Raw genomic sequence first — 20,574 nt, 5'->3', positions numbered from 1 at the left:
AGATGACGACAATGGAATACTTGTCGGTCTGAAGATGAAAAGATGTCTTGCTCTCCGGCTGAGGCTTTTTTTCCCCGAGAAGTAATTGTTCTTTTGTTTTGTTAATGTGTCCGCGTGTGTTTCTCTCCGACTGATCGGGGAGTTGAAATGGGAGGCGATGTGAAGTGGTGTCATGCTTTCCCCTCTGTGACAGTGTGCCCTCCTCCTCCTCCTCTTCCTCCTCCTCCTCCTCCTATGAGGAGGCGGCAGTGTGCTCCGACGTCTGTGCTGTGACTTATCAACAGAATTATTTCCGCCGCCTTCTCCCTCTTACTGTCATACGCTGACGGCAAATAAATGAAGCTTCTGGCTGAAATACGCTACAGTAATACGCTGTATTTATTCAGAACGAAAATACTACTGACAAAAACACCCCACTGTCACAATCAGGCCTGAGATTCATTTGATAGCTACATTCCGGCTCGAGCTGTGCTTCTAAAAGTGTGCTACGAGTATCAGCGGTGTTGTGTGAGCTCCCTCTAGTTGTACACAAAAGACTGACTTAATTCCATGCTCATACTATCTCTTTCTTTTTTTTAAATGCATTGCACAGAGCAGAAATCGCTGCAAGCTCATTTTCATCTGTCGTCCTCAGGCATACTGTAAGCAGGATTATACAGTAAACTGATAAAAATGTCCAGATAGTAAAGCACCCCCGAAGCTTTGAAGAAAAGGTCCCGTCAATAACACTCCAATCACGTTGTAGAGAGACACGCGGTTGTTTAGCACGTGTGCAAATATTGACTTATCATTACTTGTATCTTTCATGATTACAAGTCTAACAAGTCAGAGCCAGTTTTTGGAGTCATAATTTAAAGTGTTGCAGAGTGATATGAAAAAGTTCATGGGAAAGAATCCCTGCAGCTTTAATCAAATAAAGCACATTTACCAACTACAGCTCAGTTAAACTCGAACAAATTGACATTTCAGACCCCGTTTCTTCTCATGGGAAGTTTTCTTGTACTACTCGACCTGTTTCCCCCCTAAAATATGATGATGAATATTTTTTGGAACGTGTTTTAACTCATCATTGGATGTCTAGCACCGCCATGACATCCAATGAATTCATATTGATATTGGAAGTGTCAAGTAGTTTTTGGGGAGGTCTTAGTATTCAATTCTTATCTCGTCACCCAGTGACTTTCCACCTAGAATTTCTAGCTCAGCTGACCATTTATTTCACTGTAGATGACCTTTCTCTATGTTGTCATATCGTGAAACACATGCGTGTATTTAAGAGTGCATTAGACTGTGCTCTAATGGTGCTGGTGCTATTTTTATCCAGCGCCTTAGAGAATTCCACTAGAGTGAATTGGACATTGTCGCTCTGGCCTTATTTCTCTCTAAATTTCTCATTGTGTCATTTCCTCTCTTTGTCTTCCTTTGCTACTGATATGGCTGTTGCCCTCCATCCCTTCATCCCCGCCTCCCTCCTTCGTTCATCTGTTCTCCTCATGTCTACTCCTCACAGTTCATCTGTCTCACTCCATCTTTGCGGCCCCCCGAAATGGTCTGGAGCGGGCACGCTTGAAAGACTTGTTTCATTAAACACCAGCCTCCATCTCAAACTCTATTCCTTGTTCGCTGTAATTTGGCGGATTTATATACTTATGTTTGGCTTCCTTTCGTAATCGACCGCTCTGCCCAATCGATGTTTGTCACATGAGCCATCTTGTATATATGATATTCTTGACAGTAGCAATGGCACTAACAAGATGTTGGCAAGATGTTTTTTGAAGCGATACTTAGCAGCTCGAGCCTAAAACGAAGAGATGAGCACGGGACTTATTTTGGGAATTGTGTTCCCGTTGTGGCGACGTCGCCGTAGCCTATGGCAGACTTTGCTGTTGCTTTTTCACACCCCGGGGTGTCATCTCAGCTTACTTCACGTTAATATCTATTCACATGGTAGTGAACAGGTACATTGTGAACATGTTAAAAAGTCTTCACGAAGAGAACGGGTCAAATCAAAATGTGGCTCGGCTCCCCAGGCGCACGTGATATAGTCCAAATGAAAATATACTCATAGCAAGTCATCGAAACTAATTGAGTTTGAGTTTGATTTATTTAATAAGGGACAGGACATATTAATGAACATATTTATATTCATGTTAATTAACCTGTATATGTAAATATGTAAGATTGTAGCTGAGGGCTATTTTCCATCTTTAGGCCCTTGTCTAGGTTGAAGATAAACAATGACACATACTAGACACTCACAAACGTAGCACAGTTTTAGACAGTGTTGTGATTGCAGTTTTGTTCGTATAACTGCCAGGCTTTAAGATGATTGGCCAAGAGGTGCAGACACGTATGTTCATTGGTATTGAGTTCCATTTATGAAGAGAGAAGGTGTTCTGGCTAATTTAGCACTCTTTTGGAAGGGAACTACACAGTCACCTCTAGAACCAGCCATGGTTTATATGTTGGAATTTTTTAGTACTAAATCTTGCAATAGAAGAGGAGCTCAGTGTTGGAAGATTTTCTAAGCTAAGGTGTCATCCATTACAAAAATATGATTCTGTTTTGAGTTGCATAAACAAGAGCGAGAAAGGTGTTTATCGTGCTCGTAATTTGCAGTGTGGTAAAACTGCAAGCATTTTCTAATATGAATCCCTTCATTAGTCGAATGAGCTTCACAATTACTTGTCTTATTTCAGGACTAATATTCCAAAATGTATTTGTTGTGTGGCTTGGCTTTTTTTCTTCTTTTTTTCGTGCACTTTGAGTCAGCCACTGCTCAAAAATAGGTTAGGCTAATTCAGCCTTCTTTCAAGAACCGGCCAATTACACAACAAAGATGCTAGGTGAAGGCTGTATGCGATGCGCCAGGTCATATTTTTAACCTTTTGTTCTGCATGGCTTCCAACTTTTCCCGAAAACCGAGCGTTACACGGGTGGTGCTTAACAAGCTACCCCAGCCCCGAGCAAGCGAGCGTCAATTCAAGCCGGATATATGAGCCTTTAGACAGCAAGCTCGCAGTGGTTCACTGCACTCCCAAGACATTGCTAAATGCGGCGGAAGCTCGGAGCCTGCGCTAATAACCGTCCGACATCCCCTCGGAGTCGCTCTCCTTTGCCGAAACTTGGAACTCTCCCTGGGTGTCCCGTTGTCTACGTGTTATGAGCTCGATCGCTCTGAATTTAGGAGCTCATCTCAAGTGTCAAATTCAGAAACCTTACACTTGAAATAAGATGTCGCAGGAAGCCAGATCCGCCAAGTCATAATTACATTGCAGCACCAAAAAAAAAACATGAAAATATCTACCAGATGCTAGCGAACAAATAATTGTGGTTAATAGTGTGCCCAAACCTTACTCCATCTCTTTGAGGGAAAGTGTCAAGATGCAGCCAGAGGCTACTTGATCCATGGAGCCTCCATAGAAATAGCAGCTGTCCCCAAGCTCGCCCTATGTGTTAGACAGTTGACAGTCTTGCTAAAGCAGAAGCAAGTGGAGTGCTCAGTGACTGATGGAGTTGCTTTGTCAATGACGGCCAAACTGCTGCTGGCAGTCGGGGGGCCTCGGAACAGTCCACGTTACATGAACATCAGTCACCGTGTTGACAGAGGACAAAGGAGAAGCTTATTGATGCAGAAGGGAGCGAGAACAAGGAGGACAAGGCCAATTAAAAAGAAAGCTCATGGGATAGGGTAGAATAGGCTAGTCCCAAATTTCAGTTGTTTGGTTTCTTAGCAGGGAAATTCATGGTTCTAGGACAGAACCTTTTTGACGAAGAGAACCACAAACTATTCATATTTTCTAATGTTATTCCTTGGGAGCCCTACTCCGAATTTAAAAGTCAAAATACATGTAAATGGGTGTGTGTTTTGTTTTTTTAGTAATTTCACCACTTCTAAAGTGGAAAAAAACTTGACAACATTCTTATGCAGTTGCCAATCAAAGAGAGTATGCATTCCAGATGAGTCCAATGCAATAGAAAAAGAAGATCAAAGCAGTTTTAGACGTAGTATCTCACCATGGTTCCATATTTTCGCTCACAGGTTAGCGAAGAGCCAGATGCACCCATCAAAAGAGCCACATGTGGCTGCCGAGCCATATGTTCCCAACTCCTGTTCTAGGAGAATCGCCATGAATTGAATCTGTAATTAACAAATATCACAGTAGGGTTGTGGTTTGATATTTTATTACTGCTAAACAGTCTAGTTTTTTTTAATGTTTTGCTGTAATCCTGCTTGCGAACCACCGGAAAACAAAAACAGCCTGTCTTCATTTCTGAGAGCGACTACGATACGTGACCCGGTTTTGTCACCCATTGTAAGGATTTGTTGTTCTCTACTTCTACTTTTCATCTCCCAAAGATAACGTAAAATGCTGACACGAGCAGTTATTTGTCAGCAATGACATTTTTTGCGCATTTAGAGCGACCAAAAAAAGGGCTTTTAAAAACAAAGCATTCTACGCAACGTCTGCGTAGGCAGGCGGCAAAACATCCGGCAAGTCTTGACACCAGAAACGATTTGATCACCAAGCGAACCCGCTGCTCGCCGTTCTACGCACGGCCTGGCAAATGCGTGCGTTTGCAAGAAAACGCAAACGTGCCCAGAAGGGAAAGGTTTTGGCCGTAATGCCCCTGCCAATGTTACAAATACAGAAGCTGTATGCGCACTGAGTGTGCAGAACATTGTGCTCTTTCAGCACACTGCTGGGAATGACCTTTAACTGCTTTGCCAAATGAATTTTCACTTGGGCTTAAGGCTTTTAACAGGTAGGGAGGGAATACTATGGATATAGTGTACTAGACTTTGTTCACATTTCTTAGTGAGTTCCAGGAGATATTGAGTGCAGGCTCCAGTTTCATTGATGGACATTCTCTTGTTTTTGCAGTGTTGGGGTGCAGTTTTTCATGTTTCCATGTGAATTTTTTGATAAAATGTTCTAGCATTTTGGTCACCGCTTGTACACGGCATGTAAAAAATATTAGGATATTAGAAAGGCACTTTTAGCCAATTGCAATTAGGTCGGATTGAAGGCTCTGTATCGCATCAAATCATTGGATTGGATTGGATAACTTTATTCATCCCGTATTCGGGAAATTTTGTTGTCACAGTAGCAAGAGGGTGAGGATGCAGAAATAGGAAAGGCATTTTAGACATAAATAGATAGGTAATAAGTGGGTAAATAAATAAATAAATACATGAATAAATATATAAATAAATAAGCGTGTCTCTGAAGTATATATATATATATACACGTATACCTATACCTATACATATATACCTATACATATATATATATATATATATATATATATATATATATATATATATATATATATATATATATATATATATATATATATCATACATCACATATCATGGCGGATATTATATCGGCAAATATTTTAGCATTTTCCAAGTCATCTGGGTCCGTTAGTGCAATTTCGCTGTTTAACGGCACATCGATCAGTTGCGTATCGTCATCTTTTAGATATTGCGTTTTGTTAAAAAAAAAATGTATAATCAATATGTTCAAATTGCAAGTACGTGCTGCTTCATGATTGACATCCGCTGTGGGTAAAGGAGCAGTTTGTCAGGTACCGCCGGTATTTATGGACTTTGTGTGTGTGTGTTGTTCATAAGAAAGTCAAGAGAGGCTTTGACACCGCCTCTCCATCACTGTCTTTTTCACACAATAAAAATGAGTTGTTCTTCAATAAAGCTTTTAGTGTAGCACCCCAACACTCCTGCGCCTACTCACACTCGTGATGTCACCAATAATAAAACATAATTACGTTTAGCGACCCATTTATCGGCTTACATGATGCCCTCCTGTTTGGGTGATGATTTTAATCGGATTTGGTACTGTGTTCCGTGCTCCACGTTTAAGTCCGTACGGCCACTTTGAAAACATTGCTATTTAGCAAGGATGAGAATTATGATGAAGCGAGCTATAGAAATGGCTGGGCGGCATTTTATGTGCTATTTTTTTGTCGCAGAAAAGGGAAAATGTATTGTTTACCTCGTCATGTGAACCAGTTCGTGAACAGTGACAGGCGTGACTAATGGTGCTGTGTTCTTGTGCGCTTGCTTTGTATACATACACTTACTATTTAGGGATGAGTGCATTCTAATTAGCCCGTAGTGCTACTTTATGCATATTTACCATTTGTGTGACTCTGATTATTAACAAAATTCCTGATTGCAAAATGCGTCGTTACATTTCAAACATTATTCTGATGGCAAACCGGCTCAGACTGCACATTTAATTGGCGCAACTCCTCACTTTGAATAACGCATTGGCTGCTATTGACAGTTGTGGGCATCCAATCCATTTTGACTGGGAGGGTTGGTATTGTAGGATTATATTAGTGGGCAACACTAAAATTGGTTAATGCACATTTTCTTCTATTGCGTACTTACCTACTGGATCTTGTAATCATTTGCACTCAACTCGCCATATTATCTGTAAGGAAAATAACAGTATGTATAAAGAGAGAGAGATAAAAATGAGTATTTAGTACATGTGTCAAAGTGGCGGCCTAGGGGCCAAATCTGGCCTGCCGCATCATTTGGTGTGGCCCGGGAAAGTAAATGATGAGTGCCGACTTTCTGTTTTAGGATCAAATTAAAATGAAGAGTATAGATGTTTATTAAATTTCCTGATTTTCCCCCTTTTAAATCAATAATTGTCATTTTTTAATCCATTTTTTCTGTGTTCTAAAAATATCTTTTAAAAAAGCTAAAATAAACATTGTTTTAGATCTACAAAAAACTGAATATTCAGGGCTTTTAATCCAGTTCTTTTAATCCATTTATATAAAAAAAAATCTAAATATTATATCTAAAATGGTCCGGCCCACGTGAAATCAAGTTGACGTTAAAGCGGCCCGCGAACCAACCCGAGTCTGACACCCTTGATTTAGTACTATAGTAATGGATACTATTTGCATGTCGGCCTGTTTTAGCAATGTTTATCCAATGAATCCATCTGTGCTTGCCTTTTTACCCAAGTTTCTTTTGGCAGAGGAGGATTTCTGTCATTGAAATGATTTCCCGTCCACTTTTATTTTTATCCTTCATTGGCGTAACACTCCTGACGATTGCTGGATTTGTGCGGGCTGACAGAGGCAAACGGCGACGAGGACAGTTCCCCCGAGCGCGGCCACCAAGGCCCCCGGGCCCGTACATCTCATAAACAGATGTGTCCTTGTCCCCAGCCAAGTGCAGCCGCTCAAGTGGCAAAGCGGGGGCCCAATAATGGTGAAGAATTGAAAGCTAAATATTGGCTTTATCTCCTCAGTAATAAAAGGGCCATGAAATTGATTTAATGCCGCGGCGCTTCTCTTGGGTGGGTGGCTTCTTACAGCGGGAGCGCAAAACAATGAGCAGCAGCCATCTATTAATTAACCCACCTAATCCTGCAAAGTTAATCTCTCACCACAACTTTGCTCGCAACTAACTTCCAAGCCACTGCCTCTGTCGGGGTGCCGTGACCGCGGCGGGCGGGGGGAAAGCGCCAAATATTTGCCGGGATGCCACGTTTGGGGAAAAGCGAATGGACGACCTCATTGGAGCTCTTTCGATAGCGTTCTCTTTTGTCTTTTTAGGATTCTTTTACTCCTTTACTCACCGTGTAAATTGTGTTTCCATTTTTTATTGGCCATCTTGCCGCCCGCCACGTGGAGGAATCTGGCACCCAACGTGGTCAGATTGCATCGACTGAAATAGGAATGACCTCGTCCTATGGCATGTGTCAAAGTGGCGGCCCGGGGGCCAAATCTGGCCCGCCGCATCATTTTGTGTGGCCCGGGAAAGTAAATCATGAGTGCCGACTTTCTGTTTTAGGATCAAATTAAAATGAAGAGTATATATCTATATTAAATTTCCTGATTTTCCCCCTTTTAAATCAATATTTGTCATTTTTTAATCCATTTTTTCTGTTTTTAGTTCAAAAATCATTTTGTAAAATCTAAAAATATATAAAAGAAGCTAAAATAAACATTGTTTTAGATCTATAAAAAACGGAATATTCAGGGCTTTTAATCCAGTTCTTTTAATCCATTTATTAAAAAAAATATCTAAATATTATATCTAAAATGGTCCGACCCACATGAAATCGAGTTGACGTTAACGCGGCCCGCGAACCAACCCGAGTCTGACACCACTATCCTAAGGCGTCTAATGAAAAACTGTTTTTTTTTTAGGGGCTCATCTGACCCCGCTCTATCACCCCCTTCTCCCATTTCATCCATCTTTTCCACCACGCCCTCTTTTTAGAAAAGCCCTCGTAGGCCGCTTCAGAAATAGCTCACCTGCCGCCCGTCGACTCACCTCAGCAGTTTTTCCCAAACCCCCCAAAAATCCCCAACGTCCAAGACCACGGCGGGCCTTGGAAATCAAGTCCAATTGAGCGTATTTGAAGCTCATTTCTTTGCGAGACGCCAGCATATCCTGTGGAGATAATTTTAGGAGGCTGATTAGGCGTCGACAGCGCGCAGCCCAGAGTGAGGAATCTCATCACGGCGGCTAATGACGTTCTCGCCATTCCTGCGTTTGAAAGAAGAGACCCGGCCCTGGGCACGGACCAGCTTCTGTCACACACCTCTTGCCACTCTCTTCATTAAGTCCCAACAATGTAATTACAATTCACTGATACTGCTTTGGATTAATTACAGTCTGATTAGTAGGCTGATATTTGTTGGGAATAATTAGAATGGCATTCATACTCGCACCCTATTGATGTCTTTACTTCATTAAGGCATTCTAAGCATTCTGACAATAGGCTGCTTTTCAAACTTAATGCCCGTTAGCGCGTTTTACATTTCTCGATGATGTTGACGCTAAAATCGTTGTCGTTAATGAGACTAAAATTGGATTGTTCATATATAAAGAGAGTGAAAAACAAAATAGTATAAATATCAATTCTAAAATCTGTCCCAACCAATAGATTGGATGTCTGTCAACATTAATGTGACCAACGTAAAATTCCTTAATGTAAAATATGTCAAAACAAAACCCCCAAAAAGCATCTTTGGCACCAAATGAGTTAAAGACCAGATTGCAATGTACTCCTGATGACAAATCACAAGGTACAAGAGGCATCCAAACTCCTCCAAAACTACAATTTTTAAAAAAGCCCACGGTTTTGCCTGTCAATTACGGCGCTTGATTCAAAGCCCTCTGAAACGAGCCGTAATTGGGTGGAGGGGTGGCACGCTACAACAACAAAAAAACAGTCTGTGCCCACAGGTAAAGCTTTCTTTCACGCAGCTCAGAGGTGCTTGTAATCTTTCATACGCGCTTGTGACATAAACACCCCCAAGAGCAACAATATTTTATTCATCTAATCAAGCACGTGCAATTTGGAAACCCACCTTGAGCCAGTTTATTCGCAGATTGCTCGTTTAATAAGAATTGGAAGCCTTTCGCCTTGACGGAGATCGACTAGGAAGTAAGACGAGGCGCTTATCCACTACAAATCTTAATCAATGCAATTCCCCCGCTGGACATTTCTGTCATTCATTTCTCGCGGCCGTCAATGAGGAACATTTGTACTTCATCAAATGCATTTTTCTGTAGCTTTGTCAAAAACCAACACTTTCTTTGCCGCCGGCGATGCATCACAAGGTTTGCCAAAGATTCCAAATTGTGTTCCAGTTAATTATATTGACGTTGTTCTTTCCCCGCGACTACCGGATATAAGACGGTGTTTTTTGCATTGAAATAAGACTGAAAACGTGTCGGTCGTTTTAAATTCGCGGTCTTGACATTATACCCTTTCACAATTGCAATTTTGTTGTTTTATTAGAGTAGATTGGTTCATTTACATTTAAAAAACCAGAAGGTATTCATTTATAAATATGACTGCACTTTAGTTTACATATTTAAATGTCCAGATATTAAGATATCATAGACCATTTTTGTTTGATTTAAATGAGGCAAAATAACAGGTTTTTTTTTTCTCGACTATTTTGTCATCATTTGTGACAGATGTACTGTATTTATTGCCTGTATGAAAATTGAATTTGGGGGTCGTCTTATAATCAGGATCGTCTTATATTCGGGCCAATTCAGTATTGAACCCAGCTACGTTGCTTCCAAGTACATGAAAAATGTATACGTAACGGAGCACCCCAATTTACTTACGTAAAATGTGTGTCTGTTTATTTGAGAATAAAAGCTGCTATACCCGCAAGGAGGCATGAATCAATCTGTTGCGTGAACGGCAACAGGTGCTCGCACAGGTTAATTGCGCCCACGAGTCTTCCATTTTTCTGCCTGTCACGTTATATGGCAAGCATAAATAGATGAAAAAAGAACTTATTTGGAGTGATTCATTCCAATTGGGCTCAATCGAATGATTTCCTGGCGTTCTTTCGCAACGTGTCTGGGAATCTGCACGAGGCCAGCCGACGTCAATCCGTCAACTTTGGCCCATCGTTTTTACCGGCAAGCAGGAATGTCTTTTCAATCTGACGAAACAATCACCGAGCGAGTCGCCGCCGGCTGTTTTACCCGCTGCGCGCGGCCTTTTTGGTGGGCTGCCTTTTCGGAGGCTCCTGATAGATATCGTCCCGACGTGAGCCCCCTGCCTTTGACGGCCGGTTTTATCCCGCGGCTCGGTGTTGACATTTCCCCGTGGCTCTGGGATACGCGGGAAATGACGTGAGTGCGTGATTGTGTGTCTGCAGGCTTCCCAGCGACGGCGTATGGACCGGTGGCGGCGGCGGCGGTCGTAGCGGCGCGTGGCTCAGGTAGGGGGGCCCGTGGAAGAGGCGGCTACTTGGCGTACCCACAGAGCACAGGGCCAGGTAAACGCTCTGTCCATGTTCTGTGTGGCTGCCGCTCTCTCCGACTTCTTCCCGCTCTGCTTCCGCCCATAGACGCAGTCACCCAAGCTCCCATGCGCTCTCTCACAAGCTTTCTTAGATATCCAAAGTCCAAAGATCCATTTGGCCCAAATACCTTACTTCTAGTACACGTGTAGTACAAGACAAAAGCAGTCGTGGGATGGGATGGGGAGGCTTGAGGTGACTTCACGGGACCGAGACACAATAACGTGAATTGCACATGAATAATCGAGAATTCGGAGGTTGCTGACTTTAATTGCTGCGGCTTTGGAAAAGAAAATGGCGCGCTAATAATGTCTTTGACCTCAAAAACAAAAGATGACACTCCAAAGATGCGGCGATTCATTGAAAAGCGCCAGCGTTTGAATATTTCAAAGTAGAAAAAGCAAGTCAAAGCTGAGGATTGCGACAAGAAGCTGTAGTTAAAAGGAAAAATGAATTGTCATACAAGTGTATTGTGACGTTGGGAAAGAACAGCTCACTTCTAATAATACTGAAAGTGACAAACGTGTACTCGGAAGGTGCAGTTTCGCTAATTCCCATCATTTTCCTATTGGTATCCAATTGTTTCTATATTTTGCTGAGGTTGTTTTGCGACTTGGCTTGGGTCTCACGTGACGTCATGCATGATGAGCTTTCAGCTTCTGTTTGTTTTTGTGTGTGTGCCATGCAAGGGGCACGTGTGTATCCCTTTAGTGTATTTAGCGTCTTTTAAATTTAACCCCTTCCTCGCCCTTGACGGTGATAGATGCCCAATCGATTGGGACGATCGGACGTCTTCCGCCAGCAATGGCAGCCGATTTGTTGTGAAGTTCCACTCTGACGTTAACCATTGGCGGTACGATCACTATTTGTGTGGTAATTAACCTGGCCATGTGATTGATGTAAAAAGTAGATACAATGGTTATTAACACAAATAATAATAATCGAAACGAGGCCATAACGTTGCAGTCAAGACAAGCCATAACAGGTCCAATCAAAAATCAGGTTTCTAGTTTGCCTTTTGTTTCTGTAAGACTGCCATTGTCACCCCTGGGTGTGCTTCGGATCAATAACACGGGTAGCATTCTTATTTTTTTCTGAATGCTAGTGAACTTTAGAAGATTTACTGCAAAAAAAAGTAGATGCAAGTTTGTCTGGGTCTGTAAGAGAGTTTCCGTGTGTGTTAAACACGGCATCGATTGTGTTGTCGGCTTCATTTAGAGCGCTTGCTTTTTCCACCCTTACAACCGTAGATCATTCAATAGCTGTCAATAGTCGCTCCCCTGAATGAACACGCAGCCTGCAGACTTGCCAGTAGCGCCTCTCTTAATCACACATACTGTACCCTAAGAAGCCCATGGCGGAAAATCACTTTTAATTGTAACTCAGACGTGGACTCCCACGTGTGATGTCATATGCGCCGACGTGGGCGCGCATACAAATCAAACGTTATTTCAATCCAGGTTACGGTAGGAAATGTTCAGTCCCTCACGTAAGGCTGTTAGTGTTTTCAAAACAAAGCATTTGCGCGAGCATCATTGCATGGCGTGTCATTAAGAAGCCGCAATGTAGATTTTGCCATTAAGCAAATGACCTGACGCAGCCGTCGTCTTAGCGCTTTATTTCTGACGGCTACCACGAATAATGGAAGCAAGATAAGTGTCATTTAAGACTGAGGCTGAAAGATAGTGGTTTCGGACTTCTTAAATAGTGGCAAGCTTTTATCTGTGCGTGGTCGGATCTAATAACAATCATGACAGCGGCAGCTTACTTCCATTAGCCAAATTGGCTCGTCCACAAAACACGTGAATACAGTTATCTAACGACCTTTTATTTTTGTCGTCATGCTCTTTGCAACATGTTTGTCAGATGCGCCGATTGTGGTATTACTCGTCACGTAAGATATGGACAAAAAGCGTACACGTGTACATTCTCTGGGTTTCGACCCCACCGACAGCGACCGCCAGGTTCAGAATTGTTGACTTTAATTTACAGAGCAGTTTTTCTTTGAGTCTTTGGAATAGAAATGTCAATTTAATGTGTAAAAGGGACGAGTGGAGAAACTGGTTGGCAACTGGAGAGCTTTGATTCATTTGGAGCGGCAGGGGCTGGCAGCGATTGAAAGATTTCCAAGAGGACGTTGACGATATTTTTTATCCTTGACCTTGACCCGATGCCCGGCAGACAACATGACAGCGTGCTCAATTCACCTCTCTTTGACAGCGCAACGGTAGTGACAAGGTGTATTCAAACAGCTGACGGTAGCCTTGCCCTCCAGGCAATAGTTATGGAGCAAAACAAGAAGCATCGCATGTCGTTTTTGGCTCTGCCTCACCTTTGCGGGAGGGTCAGACGGCGGTCAGCTATCTGTGTTTCTAGCCTCATTTAAAGCTGCCTGTTTGTAGGATCATACGTTGAGAGCAACTCGTGTTTTGGGCGCTGTGAACAGCTGCAATTGTGTCGTAGCCCGTGACCGGACGTTTGGTCGCCGGACTTTTGGTCGCCGGACGTTTGGACACCCGGACCAAAACAACCGGCAACCAAACGTCCGGCGACCAAAAGTCTGGCGACAAAACAAGGTAAAACAACACGGTCTACGCATCAATCAAAGCCAACAATGGCCCTGAGCAGTTTCACTGAGCCGACGTGTGAGTGTATGAGTGTGTATGTACATGGGTTGTCCCCTTAGGAAGGGACTTCAGTCAGGGTCTTAACAAGTTCTCCAACAAAACACAAAAGTACGGGAAATTTTGAGCTTTTCTTTAGCCTAATAATTACTAGGGCATTAAGTATGACTAAGTAATAATTCGCAGTTTGTATTTAGGGAATTTGAGCAACAATTTTAAATGGTAATTATCAATAACCTTCTGGGCGACCAAACGTCCGGCGACCAAAAGTCCGGCGACCAAACGTCTGAGTACCGTCGTAGCCGCACCAATATTTTAGATTGAATTGTTAAATATTAACCCGCATGAAAACGTATTCCGCTGTGCATATATTAGAAACCCCAGCTAATGAAGCACGATCCCAAGTTTCCGCCACGCTGTTGTTTGCTTTCCATTAAAGTTACAGAAATAGCCTGTGCTTTTGCCACCCATTGACAGAAGCAGAGCAAAAAATAACAAAGACCGAAGAAAGTTCTTTCGGGTCCCAGGCTGCTTTGTTAAGTGTTTTCTTGATCCCCTCGGAGCTCGTCGGTAAGCTCAAATCGTCGGCTTCGGATCCCCGCTTCGCCTCCGGTGTTGAGAAAGTTTGGGTGACGGAGTTTGCGACGTGCGGTAAATCTCGTGAGCCCGCCATGGCCACTACGCAAATAGCACCGTGTTGGAAACCCGCAGTGTTGATTGGATTGCTCTCTTCGCTGCAGTCGTTCTTGTCGTGCCGCTTGTTTCCGAACGCGGGTGGGCCTTTATCAATTTCCTACCAAATTATTTAGCGATCGCCAGCGGCGCCGGGGAGGACACCGAGATCCACTGCGTGTCCTGGCCTCAATCAATCTGAGGTCCATTTGTCCCGCGTGTTAATCCGCCGAGCTCAACCCCGGCGCCAGAAGCGCTCGACGTGTATTTGCCGCAGGGTTCAACGGGAGCAGGCGTGCTAAGACCATCTCGCTCGGGTTTTAGCAAAAGTTGCGACGTACAAGGAGAGGGCAAAATGTCCCTTTTGCTACCACCGTCGGTTCACGGCAGCTGTGGGGAGCAGATGCTCAGAGGTTAGGCGCGCATCCCTTTGGGGACATTGCGCTTTTTGCCCTCCAGGGTGTGCATACATAACACTTCTTTTCAAAGAAAAAGCATTCTTGGTGGCCTCATGCAACCGTCAGGACAGAAGCGATTGGTTATCTGCTTGCCGACTCTCCCTGTAGTGTTGAAACTCGTGCAAAGTGGAACAGCTGTTTCGGTGCAAAGTGAACTTTTGTTCTTCGATATATTGTCTTATTTTTCTATTCGTTGAGTTGGAAATATGCTCAATATTTGCCGAAAATTCATATCATCAGGCAAAGTGAACTTTTGTTCTTCGATATGTTGTCTTATTTTTCTATTTGTTGAGTTGGAAATATGCACAATATTTGGCGAAAATTCAGATCATCCGGCAAAGTGCAAAGTGAACTTTTGTTCTTCGATACGTTGTCTTATTTTTATATTCGTTGAGTTGGAAATATGCACAATATTTGGCGAAAATTCGGATCATCCGGCAAAGTGAACTTTTGTTCTTCGATATGTTGTCTTATTTTTCTATTTGTTGAGTTGGAAATATACACAATATTTGGCGAAAATTCCGATCATCCGGCAAAGTGCAAAGTGAACTTTTGTTCTTCGATACGTTGTCTTATTTTTCCATTTGTTGAGTTTTGAAATATGCACAATATTTGGCGAAAATTCCGATCATCCGGCAAAGAGTTGCTCTCATCGGCAGACATTGACCGTGATGGATGTTCGATGTCATTTTTTTGGGTGGTCCATTGGCGTCGATGACGAAAAAATAATAATTTCGTAGGAAATTTCTCAAACAGATATTTATAAGATCTTAGCACGGAATAATGTACATGGTTGCCTTGCCTCCGACTCTACAGCCATTGAGCCATTAAGAAAGGGGAAATTGCATTTCTAACGAGTTTCTTTTTTCAACTTGAGGAAAAACGTTGAAAGTATTTTGAGGCAGACGTTGAAGGCCGTCACTTCTGGCTTGACTTCCTCCTTCCCAACCGGAGACGACTTCACCGTTCATTACAATCCCTTTAGTCGATAATGTTCACAGACTGTTAGACATTTCCCTCCCGCCATCCACGAAATATGAATCGGGGAGCTCCGTTGAATTTGCTCATAAGTGGAACTAACGCTAAGAAAAGAGGAAAGGTATAAAACGGATAGTAACAAAAGACAGGCACGAGTCTAAGTGAGTAAATGCAAAAAGAAATCATGTGTTAAAATTCATTAGCCAAGCTTCTCTGAACACAAAATGACGAGACATTAAATATGTATTATTTATGAAATGCCTGCGCTCTCCGAAAAGGCTGTCTAGTGCTGTTAATTACTCAGCCGTTGGTTCAGAAAAGATGATTTCAAATGGAAAGTGAAAGCAAGGCGAGGCGGCGAAAAGAGCTGTTCGTTTATATCACGCCGTTTTTCAATGACATTGGTGAAAATGGAAAAGCTAATTAGGGGAGCCACACGATACAATGCTAATTTGGGAATGGCCGTGTCGCCTTTATTGACGTCTTCTGTGGGGCGACGTGCTTTGATGGCCGACGAGGAATATGACTGGCGCCGCGACAAAGACGGAAGGGAGGAAGGGTGACGGAGTTCGTGAGTGAGGGCTCCTTGTCGAAATGAGCTCAAATTTGGCGAAAATTCGGATCATCCGGGAATCTTTGATAATAATCACGAGCTAACATTTGCAGGCCAAGCGATGATTCCACTGCGTGCAACCTTTAGGCTAGCTTTCAGTAGGCAACGATTTCTAGCGCTAACATTTTTAGAGAAAAAACATTCAAATTCCATTTTCTTTCGAGTAAACGCCACTCCTCCAGATCGAAACTTGACGCGACTGAGAAAACCCGAGATCGGATTCGAAAATCTATTTTATGGCAATGGGCGTTTAATCCCTTTGACCTGGAACATTAAATAATGACTGGACGCCGTACGTTCACGTTGACAGAAACGGTGGAAATGCTAAATGATGCTCGGTTGTGATTCGTCATTTCCGTAACTTTGTTGGCAGTGATGATCATATTTCAGATATTCATTTCCCACTTGAAATAGATTGGACGTCGATTGCCGAGGAGGTAACGTTGTACGGGAGAAAGTTTTGATGCCTTTCTTGGCTTGGATCTCATTGTGCAGGCCATTTTTTTCCGTCCAAATTTCAATAGTACCCGGGCCAAAAGCATCATAATATTCATTCAATCAGTAACTTTGTGAATACTTGGCAATCAGCACTGATTGCAGAGGTACCGTATGCCATCAAATCACAAGTGCAGGTTACGGTGGCCGTGTCAAGAAGGCCGTCAATCAGCTCGGAGCTCCTCGCCGGTTGCTGATGATGAGAAAGAACCCTAGCAGAAGTTGCCAGAGTCGTTGAAAGGAAGTCGCACATCGTGTTCTGTTTTATGGTCGGCGTGATGAGTTTGCTGTTCCAACAAGCGTGGGACAAAAAAAGGGCCGCAGTGCTTTCAAGGTTGCTGATTTCTCCTTAAAGGCAGTCACCTGGCAAAGTGGCGAGCAGAGCAGGACATTTATCCGCCAGCCCCACCGTGTCAGAAACAGATGAGCGCGGGACCCTCCCCCTCGCCGTCCTGGCCGTTCTCGCCGTCCTCGCCGTCCTCGTCGCCTCTCGGGGCGGGAGGGAAAGATGGCTGAGGGGGAGGCGAGATAATTATCAGTATAAATGAAGCCCCGCCGATGCTTCGCGCTGCTGGGTCGCCTGATCTAGTCTCCACGGCAACCTCAGCACGCTCATTTGTTTTGGAGATGAGTAATTACATCCAATTAGTGGCCAGTGGAAAAAAACCAGCCCAAGAAAGGCCCATTGTTCTGGATAGATTGCGTGAATATTAATAATGGGACGGTCCGCGGCTCGCTGATATGATCGGTGATACTTGTGCAGCTGTGGGCGCAATCTGCCCGCTCTCGTCCCGCGTTACCCATCAGATAGCCGCTGATGAAAATATATGAGTGCGAGAATGTTTGCGCACCTAGCGCTTTTGTCCGGCGGCCCAGGAAAAAATTGTCTCCAAATGTGTATATATATATATATTTCTTTATGATTATAGCTCGCATATTTTAGAAACTAGCACATTCACAATTGTATTGCAACCGCGGCGTTCGTCGGACCGCATTTGCTTCGGCTGTGCTGTAATGGTACTTTATTGGAACTTGTTGTTTTTTCTTGAAAAGTTGGTGGTGTGATGCGGGGTGAAAGTTTGGTACCGCGTTCGAGTCCCGCCGTTGACGTAATGTTCACAATTGATGGTACCTGATCGGAAATAGCAAGAGAGCCGCTGTTTTTCTACATTTCTACGTTAAACTTTGATAACCAGTTAAGATAATAGAAGCATCTTTTGCAAGCGTTCTTTGTCTGTTTCTCGAAAGCGGAACTGTATCTGGACTTTTCCAAAAGAAAGAAGGAACTCGACAAGAAGCAAAAAGTTTGAATGTAAACACGTACCTGATGTACCGGTTTTGTTAGGGTTAGGGTTCAAAAATATGCACGTTTCCAGGTTAGTATTATTTTGTATGTGACTATGCATCAAACATAGGATTCAAAGACCTTTGCTTTCTTTGGAGTTTTAAAACTAAAACGTTGTTTTTGATCCTCAAAATGTACATTTGCATAGGCCAAACTGCAGAAAAGCTTGTTTTTAGGGGAAATTCGTGTGGACATTGAAAAAAGTGTGGCAACACTTTTGGCTATAGCTATATATATAGTTTGTTGAACAGATAGGTTGACCATGTTTTAAGTCAGAAGTCGATTAATAACAGTTTTTCGCCGATTTTACAGTAGTGACATTTTCAACGTCTGGGTGGCTCGGCTCGGAGAGGATGAAGAAAATGTTAGTGGCGGACTAAAATTGTCTGATCACCGCTCGCCTTTAAATATTCATGCCAGCGGTGGGGGGGCTTCGTTGCAGCCGCGAGGAGTGAAGTGAAGCTTCATGCCTAAACACGTATGCTCAGAGCACAAGTGTGAGCTAGCGAGAACTTATTACCGTTTTCACAGGCTTCGTTTTGGCGTAACACGGAACACGACAGGACAGGATTTCTCCAACGGCGCGCATTGGTTATTGGCGCTCGTCGCTCGTCCGGCGTTTCGATTTCCCGCTTACGGAGATTTACCGCCCGCCGTCGATAATTGGACTCCTGTTATCGGTGATTGGAATCGATGCAAGTTGGATTTGATCCACGCGGCGTCACCTCCGGCCCGCTTTAGCCACCACGAACAATGTACGAAGAGGAACTATTCTCAGGCCAGCGACGTGGTCGGCGTTCGGCCTCTCTCGCCACTAACGCGGTTAGCGGTACGGTCAAATATTTCCAGCCTCGGTTAAAGTGAGGCCATTGATTCGGTTCCCCCTCATTTGCAAGGCCAATCCATTTTCTCTGACATTTTTTCTAAGTGAACTCAATGTAACGATTGCCTCTCGAGCTTTGTTCAACTTGTCGGGCGTTAGGCGGCGTACGTGGGAAGCCTGCCCGATCCGGATCCCGTCATTTGACGAGTGGACTTTATCATCCCGAGTGGGCAGAGGTGAAGTGGCTCCGAAACGGCCGTTAGCTCTTCGGACGAATCAAAACACGGGGCCACGTCCCTCCTGAGTGGATTAAGCGCGCTATCTGAAAGAGGCGTGAGGAGGACGTTTGCTTTAATTGCCCTCTTTCTACCGGCGGCTCGTCTCCGATTAAGAGGACATGCAATAAATGTCAGCGTGACTTACTCGTCAATGACATTTTCTAAACTGTTGATAATCCACCATCTGCATCCGAGGGAGCGTTATTAGGAGCAGGGGGGCGTGTTGGGATGGCGTGGGTCCACGCCGACGTATTTGTATCTCCTTCACATACACACCTTATCATCTCTGGCCCGCCGGTCAAAGAGGAGCCATTAAATTAATTATCGATCAGCGCGCTTTGTGTTCCTTTCATCGGCGCTTCCTTCGGGTACGTGGACGGAGAATTGTCCCTTTTTTGAAATGAGAATGTATTGACCTGTCTTTTAATGATTCCTCAGTTTCATCTCACTCCGTAATGATTGCGCCAAAACACACGCCACGTTGCTCAATTCTGCCAGAATAAGAAGAAAAAAAAATCAAAACAGAAACAAGGGCGAAAATAGCCAGAGGAATAATTACAGAGGCGTTTTTGGATGCGGTCGAGCGTGTCAAACGCCGGCTTGTCGGGGAGGGGAGGGGGTCCCGCGGGAATTGACAAACGCAAGGAGGAGCCGCTGGACATTGACTTTGAAATTGCCAAAGTTGGTTTTCCACAATGATGGAGTCCCTCCCCCTCCCCACCTTTACTGTTATCTCCCAGGCCTCCCCGATTATGGGTTTTACTCTACGCCCGGTGACCAAAGGGGGGGGCCCTGCTCCTTTGCTGACTATGGCTCCCTGGGTCCCCAGGCGGCTCAGATGCTGCACAGTGAGCATGCCACCTCCGCCTGCAACTCCCCCCTCCAGCACCTACACAGCCCGGATCAGTTTAAGAACCCAGGTTTGTATCTGCGTATCTATCTTACCGCATTTTTTGGGGGGGCTTTGCACTTTGATTCATGACATTGCTCCATGCAAATGGCAGATTTTTTTTCCACTTTTTCTTCCCTTTATTTATTTTTTTTGCCTCCCCTGCGCTTGTCGATAAAAAAAATGCCACTGAATCCTTTTTTTTTTAAATGGGGGGAAAGTGTCTTGCTGAGAGAATGCATGTTTCCCTCTTTTTTTTTTCCTCCCAACTTTCTTTCCACCGTTTCTTTGCAGCCCGTGCTTGCACACAAGGGCTTGAAAAATGAAAGTGACACTCACCACTTGCATGTAAACTATGAGATATCATACGTGGCACATGGGTGTCCAACATATTTTCACTTAGTTGAATGGGAAAGACAAAAAAAACATGCATATTGTGATAGTGTGACATTTGTGGATGCAGGTTGATGAAAACATGCATTGAAATGTTGTCTAAATTGCCTAAGAAATGAATGGATTCATTTCATTTAGGAAACAAAAACACATTTGCCAAGTTTAACAGA

The 20,574-nt window shown here is 43.7% G+C and overlaps 1 protein-coding gene across 11 annotated transcripts in view; it reads left to right on the top strand.

The window, feature by feature from the left end:
- The window catches only part of msi2b (musashi RNA-binding protein 2b), a 196,419-nt gene that overhangs the window by 167,002 nt on the left and 8,843 nt on the right, over nucleotides 1–20,574 (top strand). For 4 of the 11 annotated variants that reach the window (XM_077591822.1, XM_077591817.1, XM_077591818.1 and 1 more), the window contains 2 exons: nucleotides 10,693–10,812; nucleotides 19,863–20,042. The exons of 1 other annotated variant lie outside the window; for it this stretch is intronic. In XM_077591822.1, the coding sequence (XP_077447948.1) occupies nucleotides 10,693–10,812; nucleotides 19,863–20,042 (300 nt within the window). The remainder of the gene's footprint in view (nucleotides 1–10,692; nucleotides 10,813–19,862; nucleotides 20,043–20,574) is intronic. 6 more of the 11 variants (XM_077591820.1, XM_077591821.1, XM_077591825.1 and 3 more) reach the window with 3 other exon arrangements.

This window comes from Stigmatopora argus, chromosome 22, assembly GCF_051989625.1.
Source record: "Stigmatopora argus isolate UIUO_Sarg chromosome 22, RoL_Sarg_1.0, whole genome shotgun sequence".
Lineage (NCBI taxonomy): Eukaryota > Metazoa > Chordata > Actinopteri > Syngnathiformes > Syngnathidae > Stigmatopora > Stigmatopora argus.
The sequence above is the reverse complement of the archived record's forward strand: the minus strand, read 5'-3'. Positions and strand labels throughout refer to the sequence as shown.